The sequence below is a fragment of the Petromyzon marinus genome, chromosome 6, assembly GCF_048934315.1.
Source record: "Petromyzon marinus isolate PM22_M1 ecotype Great Lakes invasive population chromosome 6, UKy_Petmar_22M1.pri1.0, whole genome shotgun sequence".
NCBI classification, from domain to species: Eukaryota; Metazoa; Chordata; class Hyperoartia; order Petromyzontiformes; family Petromyzontidae; genus Petromyzon; species Petromyzon marinus.
The window spans coordinates 7,170,850-7,190,029 of NC_133672.1; the positions used below are offsets into that span (position 1 = coordinate 7,170,850).

Genomic DNA, 19,180 nt, shown 5'->3' on the forward strand with positions numbered 1-19,180 from the left:
TGAAGAATGGCGCTACCAGTCTTTGCTGCACGCTCGTCGGATCGACTATATTTCCCGCGTCATCTTCCCAACCGTCTTCATGATTTTCAACATCTTCTACTGGGTAATCTACCTGAAGCTCTCCTTCCACTAGAACCGCGCTGGGCCGCGCGGTGAGAGCGACACGAGAGGTGTCTTCGATCCAAACACGAGGTCCGGTGCCGCTCGTGCTCAGCGCGTGCAGCTGCACAGCGACACCCCCCCCCTACACACAAATTTAGGGTCCCACACGACGTTCAACGTATGTCTCCGTGTGCGTGTGTGAGTTCGTCTCGTCTGCTTCTTTCCGTCGTTATTCATCCATCTGCGTTGAGCCCAAAATATGGTCCCTCTAACCCCCATTCGCGACAAGTGGTGGCTTCATTATGGTGTCCTCAACCAGACAGTAGCATGCAAACCATTAAGAGGTGATCATGGTCAAAGCCGCCGATGCCACCACAACCTTACTTTCGCTCTCTACACAGTAGACACGCGATCTCCAAATATCTGCCCTGACAGTCTCCCGCCCTGTGGCCTCAGGTCTTCTCTTCCCCTTGTTTGCTGGACTCGTGGAGACCATTACAATGTCTGTGTTGTTAATTGGCCCTCCACCATCCTGGACACACGTATTATCCAGCAGAACCGTTTCACCTGATACTGTCTACAGCACTCACCTGCCGCGTTCTCTTCCCGACTTCTGCATTGCTTATCCTGTTTCCCCCCCCCCCCCCACACAAAATGCATTGCATCCATCACAGACACCGTTCCCAACAATGTATTATCAAAGCAGCTTAGTTATCTGTGTTCCTGATCCACACAGTAACACAGATAGATCCTGCTTCAAACACCCTCCTTACACTCGTTTGATATGAAAAACATGTACTTGGTGAGTGCACTCTGCGGTCACGCGGACACACGGCCACTGACGCATCATTATTCATGCAATCGCATTAAAATCCTCAGTCACGTGTTACCCGTAGTGCTGAAAGTTATGACTACCGACTGCTCAGACGATTGATCCGATGAGCAATGTTTCTATCTCGGAGCAGAGCTCAGTGATGCCACTTTCTGCGAGGCCCCGTGAATTGTTGATTGCAATCCAAATATTTCTTTTGTCGGAACGATATTAATGTTGACACAAAAGAAAGAAAGAAAGTGATAGGCCCGTGTTAATGCCTCCCCTATGTCCATTCCGGCAGCTCAGAGATCATAGTGCCGAGGTCCTGGGTTCGAACTCGGGCAGCCACCTTTGATGAAACCTGGTTAAAGTCCAGTTTTAAATGACCATCACATTAACTGTGGTTTTATGCTTCATGTGCCTTAAGTTCCAGCTCTGAGAATATAAAATATAGGTTCGACTGTCATGCGATGAATGTTGCTCTCACATGTAGAGCATATGGGAAAGTGCTGCCTCCTACTTTCTGGACCGTAGATCATTCGAAGGGATCTCAGAGGTAACTCTGCTATATCCTATTCCATGACCATTCTCATGAACATTCTGAAAAGCTGGGAACAGGACACGTGCGCATAAACGGTAACCACAGATACATTCACCTTGTACGATTTGCCCATGATACTGGGGAGTTGAGATAATCCCCAGGTTAGTTTAACGTGATTATTCTTGGCTGCCTCTAGATGGTTATATATATGTACACGTGTTTGTGACCACGCGTGTACATGTAAGGCATATACAGTGAGGGAAAAAAGTATTTGATCCCCTGCTGATTTTGTACGTTTGCCCACTGACAAAGAAATGATCATATTCTTGGTTCTTTCGGTAAAGTCACGTAGAAGGGAAACAATAAAAATATAAAACAATAAAATTCTCACGACGTTTCGACTGCAACACAAGCAATCATCATCAGGTGTGAAAACCACAGCAAGAAAATTTGAAAAAAAGTGGCGGTTATTTTTAACGTTAGCACCACGGAGAGCGATTTGACAGTTTGTTCAGATGGACGAGTCCATCTATGTTCGGAAAAGAGGAGGGGGGAGACGAAAATAATGGATGCGGTCTGAAAGCCACCGTATGCTTGAACAATCAATTAAGACCCGAAATGGTTTATCAAATCCTTCCAATGATTGCTAAGCCAGAATCCATGTTCTCGGTGGAAATTGTCTGTGTTTGTATATGTGGATGGCCTCATGAACGAATCTCTTTCATGGTAGCCAGATGGCTTGCAAAGAACCTCTGTCTTGGAGAAGTCAATGTCATGACAATGAACCAAGAATATGAATCCCTGCAGTCAGGAAAGCTTTAAATAAAAAAAAAATATCAGTCTATGATATTAATGGTAAGTTTATTTGAACAGTGAGAGACAGAATAACAACAAAAAAATCCAGAAAAACGCATGTCAAAAATGTTATAAATTGATTTGCATTTTAATGAGGGAAATAAGTATTTGACCCCCTCTCAATCAGAAAGATTTCTGGCTCCCAGGTGTCTTTTATATAGGTAACGAGCTGAGATTAGGAGCACACTCTTAAAGGGAGTGCTTCTAATCTCAGTTGTTACCTGTATAAAAGACACCTGTCCACAGAAGCAATCAATCAATCAGATTCCAAACTCTCCACCATGGCCAAGACCAAAGAGTTTTCCAAGGATGTCAGGGACAAGATTGTAGATCTACACAAGGCTGGAATGGGCTACAAGACCATTGCCAAGCAGCTTGGTGAGAAGTTGACAACAGTTGGTGCGATTATTCGGCAATGGAAGAAACACAAAAAAACGTCAATCTCCCTCGGCCTGGGGCTCATTGCAAGATCTCACCTTGTGGAGTTGCAATGGTCAGGAGAACGGTGAGGAATCAGCCCAGAACTACACGGGAGGATCTTGTCAATGACCTCAAGGCAGCTGGGACCATAGTCACCAAGAAAACAATTGGTAACACACTACGCCGTGAAGGACTGAAATCCTGCAGCGCCCGCAAGGCCCCCCTGCTCAAGAAAGCACATATACATGCCCGCCTGGAGTTTGCCAATGAACATCTGAATGATTCCGAGGACAACTGGGTGAAAGTGTTGTGGTCAGATGAGACCAAAATGGAGCTCTTTGGCATCAACTCAACTCGCCGTATTTGGAGGAGGAGGAATGCTGTCTATGACCCCAAGAACACCATCCCCACCGTCAACACATGGAGGTGGAAACATTATGCTTTGGGGGTGTTTTTCTGCTAAGGGGACAGGACAACTTCACCGCATCAGAGGGACGATGGACGAGGCCATGTACCGTCAAATCTTGGGTGAGAACCTCCTTCCCTCAGCCAGGGCATTGAAAATGGGTTGTGGATGGGTATTCCAGCATGACAATTACCCAAAACACACGGCCAAGGCAACAATGGAGTGGCTCAAGAAGAAGCACAATAAGGTCCTGGAGTGGCCTAGCCAGTCTCCAGACCTTAATACCATGGAAAATCTGTGGAGGGAGCTGAAGGTTCGAGTTGCCAAACGTCAGCCTCGAAACCTTAATGACTTGGAGAAGATCTGCAAAGAGGAGTGGGACAAAATCCCTCCTGAGATGTGTGCAAACCTGGTGGCCAACTGCAAGAAACGTCTGACCTCTGTGATTGCCAACAAGGGTTTTGCCACCAAGTACTAAGTCATGTTTTGCAGAGGGGTCAACTACTTATTTTTCTCATTAAAATGCAAATCAATTTATAACATTTTTGACATGCGTTTTTCTGGATTTTGTTGTTATTCTGTCTCTCACTGGTCAAATAAACATACCATTAAAATTATAGACTGATCACTTCTTTGTCAGTGGGCAAACGTACAAAATCAGCAGGGGATCAAATACTTTTTTCCCTCACTGTACCAAAAAGCATCACGCTTCCCCAGGAGCTGCCAAAGTGGGGTAATGCTCAGCACACGGAGATTGCCGGTTCGATTCCATCTCGTGACGCGGCAGTCGAAACAACGCGAAAAGTTCCTCACCTCGTCCCACTCGTGCCTCTGTCCACCCAGCAGGACCAACGGGAACGCGCCAGTTACGACTCATGGGTGGGGAACCTTTTTTTTTCTCCCAAGGGCCATTTGGATATTTATAACATCATTCGCGGGCCATACGAAATTATCAACTTAAAAATTAGCCTGTTATATTTGGTCAAACATTTAATTAACTCGCCCTTTTAATGTGATGGCTGGAACTGCTTCTCTTTAGTGAGGCGTGTGATGATGTTCGCTGGTATTGACGATGTTGCTACTCGCAACTGCTTTTCCAGGTTTGCTCCTAGATTTATTGGACTTCGAGTCCCGCCTGCGGCTGCCTTGGCAGGGCCACACCAAATGATTTCGCGGGCCTCATACGGCCCGCGGGCCGGACGCTCCCCACCCCTGAGTTACGTCAATCGGCAGCTCACGTGGCGTGGGGTGAATTGGGGGGTACTCTCACCTCTTCCAACACGCGTGGTCGATGTGGAAGGGTGGACCAAATGCTCTGTGGAGTTCACGCTTGCGGACGCCCTTCTGCCAGCGATTCTCTCCATCAGACAACCGCTGCTAAATTATCCACAAACTGTTAGTAATTTGATCGACCCCGGAGAGATGATGGGCTGAGTCAACCCCCAACCAGAAATTGTGTGATGACCCGCGTTGTACAAGTGCAGCGCATTAAGACAGGCTGGGCCTTTTAAATATCTAAATGTAATCTGAATGTCATTGACCGATTTTGATTGCTGGGTATACAGCTTTCCACTAGATTTGTTATGTAGCAACAATAATCAGGACTAAAGAAAACACACTGTCAACACCAAACATGTTTGGTTTTGTCAGGACAAAACGTTAAAATAACAACAGAAGCAAGTGTCACTTGACGTAAAGTCACTAAAATCATTGTGAGCAACGTTTTTGCCAAAGCAGCAAATTAATTCTAGGCGAGACACACGCAGGTGCAGGATGTGGGGTGGGGGGGACAGCCGTTTGACCGAGTGCAGCAGTTCAGTCAGCCCGAAGGCTTCATCCCCTGACTCATTCTATTTAACCAAACAGACCATACTGTGTCTATCGTCTGGTCGGGTGGCCCAGCGCGAGCAGCTCTTATTGGAAGGTTCAAATCTTGGCTGAGGGTGTTGAATGAACGCACCATAACTTCGATTAAAATGAGTGCCACTTTGTGGGGAGATCAGCTCGTGGTTGTCTTACATGGGTAGCCTTGTGCGCCACAGGGAATGCGGAATTTCCACTACCGGCTGTCAACACGAGATGAGCACTGCGTTAAAATGCTTGGTTTGAGCTGGAAGTCAACATTTGACTTTAACATAAATCAGTCACTTTTTACTTCCACGTTTCCGAATACCGTGATGAGGGTCAAACGATGTTATGCACAGCTCCACTCTCAACAGTGCACACTCTTTTACCATATGACACGTTATGATTTTTTGTTTTGTTTAGAACATTCACACGATGTAGTCTTAAACGATTTAAAGATACATTTCGATGTAAAGCTTTCGTGACTGCAGGGATTCATCTTCTTGGTTCTTTCGGTAAAGTCGCCACCACGTAGAAGGGAAACAATAAAATAATAAAAATAAAACATAATAAAATAAAATTCTGACGACGTTTCGGCCACAACACAAGCAGCCGTCCTCAGGTGAAGAAACAGAAACGTCGTGAGAGTTTTATTTTATTACGTTGTACTTTTATTATTTCCCTTCTACGTTACTTTACCGAAAGAACCAAGAAGATTTAAAGATACACACGAATATAACGTGCTTTGATAAATACAGTATGCAAATTAAGTGTGCTCATATAAATCTACATCTTGCTGAGAAATCTGTACATGTTGCATTTATGGAATTTACATATTTGAATAAACAATCATGTTTCTGCTAAAATCTTGGGAATTTTATACTGTAGAATTTTATGAAATGAAGATCATTTTCATGTCAGTGGTGTAACACGCGAGAAGATGTTCCATGTATATGCTGTTTATTGGAATAAAAGGCTTGATTTCAACCTTAAAACGCTTACGAATAACACGTTCCGATGAACTATTGTCAAGACTTTTACTGCATACAGGTCTATAATAATCAGGAATCTGGCGTTATTCAAACTTATAAATCAGGATTATGAAACTCAGTAACAATTCAGTCTATTCTATTTTTGCATATGGAAGGAGCACAGGCAACAGCGGCTTACTCTATGACAACAATCACACGACTGTGGCATGTCTTTAATTATCCATCTATGAAGGGGATGTGCGCATCGGCCTATCGATGTTCCGATGCGCTTGATCATTAGGCCAGCGCAGCCACAGAAGGAACAGCGACGGGGGAGTCGACTATCCACCGGTGAGCGTGCGAGTCACCGCGCGCGTCACAGTTTATTCTCGATGGTGGCGCACGCCTTGTGCAAGCGCTCCACGCGCTCCATCACCATGCGCCGCTTCTCCATTGCGTCTTCATCCTCGCACAGCAGCTCGGCCAGGTTGCCCTCCTGCGCCAGCGCCGTGAGCTCCGCGCCCAGCGCCACCACCAGCTCGTCCAGCATGTTGAAGCGCACCACCATGGGCACCATGTCCATGAGCCGCATCAGCGCGATCTGCGGCATGCAGGGGGACCGCACGCCCGATCGGATCGAGTTCCTTTCCACTTTATTGTTTTAGTATTGTGTACGAATGCATGTTGCACTTCTATCACACCATACGTAGCCAATTGTGCTACTCGGAGGTTTGGGGAAGAACAACAAACGAAACACAATGATCACTATTACACCTGTTTACCCAGGAAAGCCTCATTGAGTGGTCCCAAGACTCTTTTCCAGGGCGGTCCTGCCAAGCTTTTGGACGTGTATGTATATGTGATGTACATGTGTGTGTGTGGGTGTGTGTGTGTGTAGCGGATAGCGCACTGCGCTACAAACCTGGCGGCCTGAGTCCGATTCCTGCTCACGGACAACACCAGTAACGATTATCTGAACCAGTGCTGGGCCTCCCCTAGGTCGACTCAGCCTCAAATGAGTACCTGGTGCGATGTGTAAACATTGCCACTGGGGAAACAAATGCGGCCGGGCGTGGTTGCTGGCCACCCACCCTCTCGTGTGCTACTCCGGCCTTCATTAGGTGCTCGCTAACAGCACTTGCCCCAACAGTCTATTAAAGACTATAGGGGGAGCTTTTTCTTTCTGGGGATGTGCATGTGTATGGGCACGAACCTGTCTGCATGTGTTTATCGTACCTTGAAATATGAGCGCAGATGTTTGTTCATCACATCCAGATCCTCGTCCAGGCTGCTCACATCAAGTAGCCTTTTGCCCTTAGACTTGGGATGGTTGTTGGAATTGAAGATAAATGGAGTAACTTCCGTGACTTCATGATCTTGCTGGTGCTCTTCTCTTAGGCTATTCTGATAGAGCATATCCTACACATGCAAAGACAGTCGTAGCAACTCACAGTCCAATAAGTAACCAACACTTCTGTAATAACTATAGGTAGCAGAATATATTTTTTACAGAACTGCAATAGAGATTGGTACCCCAGTCGAAGTTAAGTACACCCCTGGAAAATAGTGTCCCAAAAATAAAATATTGAATTGCCTGACCAGTTTGTATTATTTGGTACCCCGGGGTACCGCCATAAGGATCATATGGTGGTGTGTTGATCTTTATTACAGTATGCCACAGTGTTGATATACCTAGGCTGAAATGACTGTGTTCTTGTGTAAACCACTCTTATTGGCCGTATAAGTAAATCGGGTACGAATAAAGATTTGCTACTTTAGTTGGTACCAATTCCCGCTTTGGGCCATGGACTGTGTCTGTGAAAGGGAGTCCACACGAGGCGATATTCGGGCAAGGGATTTATTTTAAGCCCCACACACTGCAACACATTCACACCCCTCACAAGTAGCTTTTTTCTTCGGGAGCCCTGGAAACACGTCACATAGCCCCCTGATTTATATCTCTTCCGCCCCCCCCCCTTATCCACCCCCCACGATCTTTCTGGAACGTTCCAGCAAGCTCCTCTCATTTCCTCGCTCTCTACAAATCCTGTCCCTTGGCCTCTCTCTTCTTCCTCTCCCTCCTTTCTCTTTCCTGCCAAATCTCTTCTCCGGTCCTCAAGATAATCCTCTGCCTTCTTCTTCCCGGCTGCGTTCTGAATCGGAATCTTTATTTATCCTGTAATAATCTGATGAGCTATGAAGCTCTTTTTCACGAATGTTCCCGCCGCCTTTTATTTTCTTACTCATCTCGGGGGGTGTCTCCGTGCCCTCGCATAGCCCCAATGTGTCTCTACACGATGGCTCTCACAGATGTAGTGAGTTCAAAGAGAGTAGAGACGGCCTGCAGAGGCAACACGTTTATTCCAATAACAACAGTAACGATCCCTAACACAGTGGGGTAGCGGACCCTTCACCCAATACCTGGGGAGGTATAGCCTCTGGGCTAGCGTGCCCTATCAACTGGGGCTACGTACTCCCAGCCCTCCGGCTAAGGGGTCCTAGGGGATGTTGTATATATAGGCCTTTTTCCATTTTTTTATATGAATGATTTTGACAATATTTTTCTTCATATAATCACTCGCGGGGTCGCTGGGAGCACAAACAAACGGAACCCCCCCCCTTTTCAAGCAGCTGTCTTGTCACTCCCGCAAGGATAATGACACCCTCCCACCAACGGAAAGGGTCAGTCATAAAGTCAAATAAAAAAAACACACACACACGCCCCCCCCCGCCCCGGACGAAGGATAACAAACAGGCATTTCGTTTTGGTTAACTTTTTTCATGCTTATTCTAACAAATGGTAAAAATTCCAAACCTTAGCGACCAAAGATGAAGCTAACATTATCGATCCTCACACTCACTCCAATTAAAAACCAGGCTACAATCTACATCAGTGGATCATTACTCCTCATGTATTAATTCAATACTAATGTTATTTTCACCTTTAATAATTTTCTACACGACCTGACCGAAGTATCAAGAATAATTCTGGCAGTCAGGGTTATTCCTAAGCCAAAACAGATTCTCTAACCTCGGGATATCAGATAATAACAATAACTCTAGAACAAACAGCACAAACCCAGGATACAGGCGGTGGAACGAAAATCAATAAACCCTAAGAAATACGTGGTGATGATAATGTTAAATCACAAATCTGGGGAAACATAAACCAAATAATAATTATGCAGTATTAAACCGGGGGGCCAGCCAGAAGAGATGAGGCGAGGTGGGTCGATCACGTGACCAAGATAAATGTATCCCAGAGAGAAAGAGAGCCTCCCGGCCGCCTTTGTCTTCCAGCAGCACGTGATAAGAATTTGCATACGCAGGCAGAGGGCATCTCCTCTTAAAAATAAAAATCAAACACCACGATGGAAACACTACTACAACATACCTTGAGTCACGTACAGAATCATAACTACAAGTGGTAAGGTATCAAATAAATGTTTAACTTCAAAAGCCTCAACACACCCTTTGTGCGAGGCAAAAGAATGTCACACCGGGAGGGAAGAGCAGGGGGGACAGGACTCGACCGGACAGGGGGCACCCCCCTCCTTCCAGATTAATTAGTGCAGAGGGTGAGAAAGAAGGACGCACTCGGGGGCAATCTGGAGCATCGGTTTCCTTTTGATGGCGGGATGGCTTGAGGAAGGCGACAGGGAACCATGCCTTGATGAAACTCATATTACCTCAATAAATATGACACACACACGCACGGAGGACACACGTACAACCCCCCCCCCCCCCCCCCCCCCCCCACAAAACAGAGCGAGATCAAAGAAAGTTCCGGTCCTTTGTGAGAAGGTGAGCCGAGGTGAGCGAAATTCCACATATAACCAGCGACACCACACACACAGATCAGCTCGACGAGAAGACACACAGCTGCTCGGAAGAGGACAGCAAGCCAGCTCCGGGGCATGGCCTCGAGATCAACGATGCGTGTGGTGCAGCGCAGAGAAGAGGGGCGAGGTGATGCTCTGTGCTGAGTTCGGCATGGACCGACAGAGTGTCGCTGAAAGTTATTCTCAGCGTCAAGCAGTCAACCTCGAGAAAGGGCGGAGAGGGCCAAGCATCGACCAAACCAGCGTTGCAGAAAACCAGCTGCACGCGCAATCGGCACCGCCAGAGAGAGACGGAGCAAGAGAGAGCGCCACCAGCGCCACCAGGCAAGGGCGCCAGCGGACAAGCGTTGTGCCGACTCGGCTCATCCAGCAGGGGAAAGAGCCTGAACAAGAGTGTGGGCGCCAGCGATAGCGCCGTGGGTTCGACCCACACCCACGCCGAGCGGCACCGGCTGGGAACCAAGACAAGAGTGAGGAGCTGCAGCCAGCGGACGAGCTGCGGGCGCTATCTGACGACGGATCATCGCGCACCGACGGCGAGCATCGTGCCGACTCTTCCAGCCAGCTGTGGACAGAAACTGTGGCCGCCCGTGTGAAAGAGGGAGTGCCAAGCTGTCCGTATGATACACACACCCTCACACCCTCACCGTTCCGCAGGGAACAAACATTTTTGATACAAGGGATGCCCAACCTCGGCGTCTGCTTTACGCAAAGAATTGAACAAGTGGCAAAGAAGACACACAACACGCATATCGGGACAAAGAAGATTGTTCCAAAAAGTTATCTTTGTGTTTCAAGAAGGGTTGGCATTCCAAGGTGGTGCGTTAAATATAAGCTGATCGTGAAAAGCATTGCTGCCCGTCAAGTTACATGAATACGATTTTTTAGAAGTATTTTACTCATCCGTTTTCGTTAATTGCATAATCTTGCCAATTAATTTATTGATAACTACTCTTGTCTTCGGGACATGTTTCTTTATTGCCTTCGTATGAATATCGTTGCATGAATTTTTAAGGACTTTTTGTTCCTATCGCCGTGTATGCTCGCGTACTCTGAGGAATAATCGATTGTTCTGTTACCCAGTTAACAAACGTGATCATTGAAGGTTAAATGTATGGATCAATGAGAGGAACATCTCCAAGAGTACTGTGTTGACAATTCCAAGCATAAGAGTTCGCATATTAGAGTGTTAAGGTTTTGTTTAGAGATTAAAGTTGCTTAACACAGAAGTATCTGAGTGGTGCCTTCCTAAGTTCATGCATAATAATCTTAATAATAAGAACTGCATCCTGCGATGAGATTTTTATTTGGAGACCTGACATAAAAACACTAAGACATAATCAGTAAATGTTACAGCGAGAATAATTGTATTATACCGATCGATAACACGAACCTAGACAATGAAGCCGAGCTTAATCTGGCATACTTACAGCACACCTGCATAATTCATAATAAAGGTTTTTGGGTTAGATCGCGTTTATTTATAAATGTGTCGTAACCCTCCACCACCCGACACGGCCAATCAGCAAAGAAAAGTGTCACGTTGACAAAAGACAAATAATTCACTACTTCAGCCCACCGGTGTGTTGAAGAGTTAATCCACATTTACAGTTTGAGTACGACGTTTCGCTGGTAAATACTTCCAGCATCATCGGGCAATTCGCCAGAATGGTAAAGCCCTCGCTTGCTCCCGGTTTTATATAGAGCAGAAGAGTGACGTCATCACTTAACTCATCAGGTGCAGTGATTAGAGGCGGAGGGGGGGGTAATGTAATTATATAATCGATTAGTAATCAGTCATTGGTTATGATTAGTAATGAGTTGTAGATTAGTAATTCTTTAAATCAAAATGTAATGTGTATTATTTAATAATACGCTTCCAGGCCGCACTGAGCCGGTAGCTGTCAGAGCGATTAAAGTTATTCTTGTTCCTCTCAATTTCAATGGATTCTCTAATTAGTCTTTGCCAGTAATAATTAGTTTTACACACCACTGCAACATTGTCAAAATCAATTGAGTGTCCTTGTTGACAAGCATGTTCTGCCACTGCCGACAGTTGTGTTTGAGATAATTTAATATTTCTCTGATGTTCTTTTAGTCTTACGCTGATGTTATGTCCCGTCTGCCCAATGTAGCAGCTGCCACATGAACAATTAATCCGATATACACCTTCTGTTGATAGTTTAGGTAATGCGTCTTTAGTGCAAGATACTAGTTTTTGAATTTTGTGTACTGTACCAAATCTTACTGTAATGTTTTGCTTTTGCAAAACGCGGGCTAATTTGTCAGTTACTCCTGAGATATATGGAATTTTTATTGTTTTAACAATCTGGTCGCTTTCAGTAGTATTGCTTTGCGATCGTGATTTGGCATTCAGTGCTCTGTTAATTTGAGCATTATTGTAGCCATTCTGTCGTAGTGCGTCTTTAACGTGTTTAATCTCTCTCACTAGACTCTCACCATCTGACACTGTTTTCGCCCGATGCACGAGCGTCTTAATAAGAGAGGATTTTTGAGCTGGATGATGATGTGATTCTGCATTCAGATAGGCATCAGTGTGCATTTGCTTTCTGTAAACACTGTGTGTTATTTTACCGTTTAGGCCATGTCCAAGCAAAATATCTAGGAATGGGAGTGTATTATTCACCTCCATTTCCATGGTGAACTGGATGGCCGGGTTTTGTGCATTGAGATGATTTAGAAAATCATTAAGTGTATCTTTACCATGTGGCCAGACAACCAAAGTGTCATCCACATACCTAAACCAAAAGGATGGTTTTAATGTGCTCGAGGCAAGTGCTCTTATTTCAAAGTTTTCCATGTACAAATTTGCTATAGCAGGGGATAAAGGAGAACCCATTGCTGCTCCTTCCTTTTGTTTAAAGAAATCCCCTCTCCATAAGAAGTAAGTGTTATTTAAGCAATGGCCAGCAAGTTTCGGAATATCTTTTTGTAAACCGGTATTCTTTACTAGTGTATCAAGTAATTTAAGCGATTCGTCCACTGGAACCTTAGTGAATAGAGAAATCACATCAAAGCTTACCAGAATATCATCAGGAGTAAGTTTAATATCTTTAATCACATTCACAAGATGTTCTGAATTTTTTATGAATGAAGATGTCTTACCGATGTAGGGCTGTATTTGTTTGGTTATATATTTTGCTAATTGATATGTGGCAGAGCCAATTGTACTGACTATGGGTCGTAATGGGATGCCGATTTTATGAATCTTTGGTAGCCCATAGAGTCTAGGTGGTTTTGAGGCCCTTGGCTTAATTAGGTATTGCTCATTTTTAGGGATTAATGAATTTGCAATTATTGCAGTGGTCTTACGTTCTAAAGTATTAGTTGGATCTCGTTTAATTTTAATGTAGGTACTTTCCTCTAGTAAATTTCTAATTTTATTATCATAATCGGCTCGTGACATCAGTACAGTAGTGCGGCCTTTATCAGCTGCTAGGATTTGGATATCCTTATTTACACGCAGCTCTCTTAAGGCTTTTGCCTCGTTAGAGCTAATATTTACTTTTGGAACTTTGCTATTCTCAATTATTTTAGCAACCTCATGTCTAGTCATCTCTGCCTCATTATGTGGAAGGAGTCTAACTGCTGATTCTACCTCAGCAATTATCTCATCCACTGGAATTGTGCGTGGGGTAACGGCAAAGTTAAGGCCTTTAGAAAGGATAGAGACCATGTCACCGGTTAATACAGTGTTGGTCAAGTTCAGTACAGTTTTGTTTTTACATTTTTGGTTTTCAGTAGGGATTTGTTTATTATGTAGTCTAGAAAATTTATTAATTTGGTTAGTTTTTGTTAGTTGAAACACATTATCAGCCGATTGTTGTGTTATGTTATCGATTATATTCCAATAATGCATAGATACACTATTGCTTATATCTAAGTGTAACTGCTTTAGCGATTCCGAAATGTAAGATAATTCACTCCTATTGTGCTGTATTCTCTCTATTAATAATAATTCGCTAGCTTTGTGTAGTATTTGGTTAGCTTTAGAAGACTTTATGTGATGTGTTATTTTAACTGCGTTTGGTATTACCTTTGAATCTCTGCACCTTTTGAGGAACGCCAGTGAAGATATCAATTTCATCCGCTTAATGCGAAGCTTCTCCAATTTTCTGGTTTTAAGAAAAGTATCCTCCCCATAGAGGTTAGTCAGTTTAACACGTAGGCTTTCGCGACCAATATTATTCATAATAAAGGTTTTTGGGTTAGATCGCGTTTATTTATAAATGTGTCGTAACCCTCCACCACCCGACACGGCCAATCAGCAAAGAAAAGTGTCACGTTGACAAAAGACAAATAATTCACTACTTCAGCCCACCGGTGTGTTGAAGAGTTAATCCACATTTACAGTTTGAGTACGACGTTTCGCTGGTAAATACTTCCAGCATCATCGGGCAATTCGCCAGAATGGTAAAGCCCTCGCTTGCTCCCGGTTTTATATAGAGCAGAAGAGTGACGTCATCACTTAACTCATCAGGTGCAGTGATTAGAGGCGGAGGGGGGGGGGTAATGTAATTATATAATCGATTAGTAATCAGTCATTGGTTATGATTAGTAATGAGTTGTAGATTAGTAATTCTTTAAATCAAAATGTAATGTGTATTATTTAATAATACGCTTCCAGGCCGCACTGAGCCGGTAGCTGTCAGAGCGATTAAAGTTATTCTTGTTCCTCTCAATTTCAATGGATTCTCTAATTAGTCTTTGCCAGTAATAATTAGTTTTACACACCACTGCAACATTGTCAAAATCAATTGAGTGTCCTTGTTGACAAGCATGTTCTGCCACTGCCGACAGTTGTGTTTGAGATAATTTAATATTTCTCTGATGTTCTTTTAGTCTTACGCTGATGTTACGTCCCGTCTGCCCAATGTAGCAGCTGCCACATGAACAATTAATCCGATATACACCTTCTGTTGATAGTTTAGGTAATGCGTCTTTAGTGCAAGATACTAGTTTTTGAATTTTGTGTACTGTACCAAATCTTACTGTAATGTTTTGCTTTTGCAAAACGCGGGCTAATTTGTCAGTTACTCCTGAGATATATGGAATTTTTATTGTTTTAACAATCTGGTCGCTTTCAGTAGTATTGCTTTGCGATCGTGATTTGGCATTCAGTGCTCTGTTAATTTGAGCATTATTGTAGCCATCCTGTCGTAGTGCGTCTTTAACGTGTTTAATCTCTCTCACTAGACTCTCACCATCTGACACTGTTTTCGCCCGATGTAAAAACAAAACTGTACTGAACTTGACCAACACTGTATTAACCGGTGACATGGTCTCTATCCTTTCTAAAGGCCTTAACTTTGCCGTTACCCCACGCACAATTCCAGTGGATGAGATAATTGCTGAGGTAGAATCAGCAGTTAGACTCCTTCCACATAATGAGGCAGAGATGACTAGACATGAGGTTGCTAAAATAATTGAGAATAGCAAAGTTCCAAAAGTAAATATTAGCTCTAACGAGGCAAAAGCCTTAAGAGAGCTGCGTGTAAATAAGGATATCCAAATCCTAGCAGCTGATAAAGGCCGCACTACTGTACTGATGTCACGAGCCGATTATGATAATAAAATTAGAAATTTACTAGAGGAAAGTACCTACATTAAAATTAAACGAGATCCAACTAATACTTTAGAACGTAAGACCACTGCAATAATTGCAAATTCATTAATCCCTAAAAATGAGCAATACCTAATTAAGCCAAGGGCCTCAAAACCACCTAGACTCTATGGGCTACCAAAGATTCATAAAATCGGCATCCCATTACGACCCATAGTCAGTACAATTGGCTCTGCCACATATCAATTAGCAAAATATATAACCAAACAAATACAGCCCTACATCGGTAAGACATCTTCATTCATAAAAAATTCAGAACATCTTGTGAATGTGATTAAAGATATTAAACTTACTCCTGATGATATTCTGGTAAGCTTTGATGTGATTTCTCTATTCACTAAGGTTCCAGTGGACGAATCGCTTAAATTACTTGATACACTAGTAAAGAATACCGGTTTACAAAAAGATATTCCGAAACTTGCTGGCCATTGCTTAAATAACACTTACTTCTTATGGAGAGGGGATTTCTTTAAACAAAAGGAAGGAGCAGCAATGGGTTCTCCTTTATCCCCTGCTATAGCAAATTTGTACATGGAAAACTTTGAAATAAGAGCACTTGCCTCGAGCACATTAAAACCATCCTTTTGGTTTAGGTATGTGGATGACACTTTGGTTGTCTGGCCACATGGTAAAGATACACTTAATGATTTTCTAAATCATCTCAATGCACAAAACCCGGCCATCCAGTTCACCATGGAAATGGAGGTGAATAATACACTCCCATTCCTAGATATTTTGCTTGGACATGGCCTAAACGGTAAAATAACACACAGTGTTTACAGAAAGCAAACGCACACTGATGCCTATCTGAATGCAGAATCACATCATCATCCAGCTCAAAAATCCTCTCTTATTAAGACGCTCGTGCATCGGGCGAAAACAGTGTCAGATGGTGAGAGTCTAGTGAGAGAGATTAAACACGTTAAAGACGCACTACGACAGAATGGCTACAATAATGCTCAAATTAACAGAGCACTGAATGCCAAATCACGATCGCAAAGCAATACTACTGAAAGCGACCAGATTGTTAAAACAATAAAAATTCCATATATCTCAGGAGTAACTGACAAATTAGCCCGCGTTTTGCAAAAGCAAAACATTACAGTAAGATTTGGTACAGTACACAAAATTCAAAAACTAGTATCTTGCACTAAAGACGCATTACCTAAACTATCAACAGAAGGTGTATATCGGATTAATTGTTCATGTGGCAGCTGCTACATTGGGCAGACGGGACGTAACATCAGCGTAAGACTAAAAGAACATCAGAGAAATATTAAATTATCTCAAACACAACTGTCGGCAGTGGCAGAACATGCTTGTCAACAAGGACACTCAATTGATTTTGACAATGTTGCAGTGGTGTGTAAAACTAATTATTACTGGCAAAGACTAATTAGAGAATCCATTGAAATTGAGAGGAACAAGAATAACTTTAATCGCTCTGACAGCTACCGGCTCAGTGCGGCCTGGAAGCGTATTATTAAATAATACACATTACATTTTGATTTAAAGAATTACTAATCTACAACTCATTACTAATCATAACCAATGACTGATTACTAATCGATTATATAATTACATTACCCCCCCCTCCGCCTCTAATCACTGCACCTGATGAGTTAAGTGATGACGTCACTCTTCTGCTCTATATAAAACCGGGAGCAAGCGAGGGCTTTACCATTCTGGCGAATTGCCCGATGATGCTGGAAGTATTTACCAGCGAAACGTCGTACTCAAACTGTAAATGTGGATTAACTCTTCAACACACCGGTGGGCTGAAGTAGTGAATTATTTGTCTTTTGTCAACGTGACACTTTTCTTTGCTGATTGGCCGTGTCGGGTGGTGGAGGGTTACGACACATTTATAAATAAACGCGATCTAACCCAAAAACCTTTATTATGAATAATATTGGTCGCGAAAGCCTACGTGTTAAACTGACTAACCTCTATGGGGAGGATACTTTTCTTAAAACCAGAAAATTGGAGAAGCTTCGCATTAAGCGGATGAAATTGATATCTTCACTGGCGTTCCTCAAAAGGTGCAGAGATTCAAAGGTAATACCAAACGCAGTTAAAATAACACATCACATAAAGTCTTCTAAAGCTAACCAAATACTACACAAAGCTAGCGAATTATTATTAATAGAGAGAATACAGCACAATAGGAGTGAATTATCTTACATTTCGGAATCGCTAAAGCAGTTACACTTAGATATAAGCAATAGTGTATCTATGCATTATTGGAATATAATCGATAACATAACACAACAATCGGCTGATAATGTGTTTAAACTAACAAAAACTAACCAAATTAATAAATTTTCTAGACTACATAATAATCAAATCCCTACTGAAAACCAAAAATGTAAAAACAAAACTGTACTGAACTTGACCAACACTGTATTAACCGGTGACATGGTCTCTATCCTTTCTAAAGGCCTTAACTTTGCCGTTACCCCACGCACAATTCCAGTGGATGAGATAATTGCTGAGGTAGAATCAGCAGTTAGACTCCTTCCACATAATGAGGCAGAGATGACTAGACATGAGGTTGCTAAAATAATTGAGAATAGCAAAGTTCCAAAAGTAAATATTAGCTCTAACGAGGCAAAAGCCTTAAGAGAGCTGCGTGTAAATAAGGATATCCAAATCCTAGCAGCTGATAAAGGCCGCACTACTGTACTGATGTCACGAGCCGATTATGATAATAAAATTAGAAATTTACTAGAGGAAAGTACCTACATTAAAATTAAACGAGATCCAACTAATACTTTAGAACGTAAGACCACTGCAATAATTGCAAATTCATTAATCCCTAAAAATGAGCAATACCTAATTAAGCCAAGGGCCTCAAAACCACCTAGACTCTATGGGCTACCAAAGATTCATAAAATCGGCATCCCATTACGACCCATAGTCAGTACAATTGGCTCTGCCACATATCAATTAGCAAAATATATAACCAAACAAATACAGCCCTACATCGGTAAGACATCTTCATTCATAAAAAATTCAGAACATCTTGTGAATGTGATTAAAGATATTAAACTTACTCCTGATGATATTCTGGTAAGCTTTGATGTGATTTCTCTATTCACTAAGGTTCCAGTGGACGAATCGCTTAAATTACTTGATACACTAGTAAAGAATACCGGTTTACAAAAAGATATTCCGAAACTTGCTGGCCATTGCTTAAATAACACTTACTTCTTATGGAGAGGGGATTTCTTTAAACAAAAGGAAGGAGCAGCAATGGGTTCTCCTTTATCCCCTGCTATAGCAAATTTGTACATGGAAAACTTTGAAATAAGAGCACTTGCCTCGAGCACATTAAAACCATCCTTTTGGTTTAGGTATGTGGATGACACTTTGGTTGTCTGGCCACATGGTAAAGATACACTTAATGATTTTCTAAATCATCTCAATGCACAAAACCCGGCCATCCAGTTCACCATGGAAATGGAGGTGAATAATACACTCCCATTCCTAGATATTTTGCTTGGACATGGCCTAAACGGTAAAATAACACACAGTGTTTACAGAAAGCAAACGCACACTGATGCCTATCTGAATGCAGAATCACATCATCATCCAGCTCAAAAATCCTCTCTTATTAAGACGCTCGTGCATCGGGCGAAAACAGTGTCAGATGGTGAGAGTCTAGTGAGAGAGATTAAACACGTTAAAGACGCACTACGACAGAATGGCTACAATAATGCTCAAATTAACAGAGCACT

The 19,180-nt window shown here is 42.9% G+C and overlaps 1 protein-coding gene across 2 annotated transcripts in view; it reads right to left on the reverse strand.

Moving 5' to 3' along the window:
- Window positions 1–5,926: 5,926 nt before the first annotated feature.
- Window positions 5,927–19,180, reverse strand: part of LOC116939604 (interferon-induced GTP-binding protein Mx1-like) — a 33,165-nt gene continuing 19,911 nt past the window's right edge. For both annotated transcript variants that reach the window (XM_032948202.2, XM_032948201.2), the window contains 2 exons: window positions 7,191–7,373; window positions 5,927–6,555 (listed from right to left, as the gene is read on the reverse strand). In XM_032948202.2, the coding sequence (XP_032804093.2) occupies window positions 6,331–6,555; window positions 7,191–7,373 (408 nt within the window). In that variant the 3' untranslated portion in view covers window positions 5,927–6,330. The remainder of the gene's footprint in view (window positions 6,556–7,190; window positions 7,374–19,180) is intronic.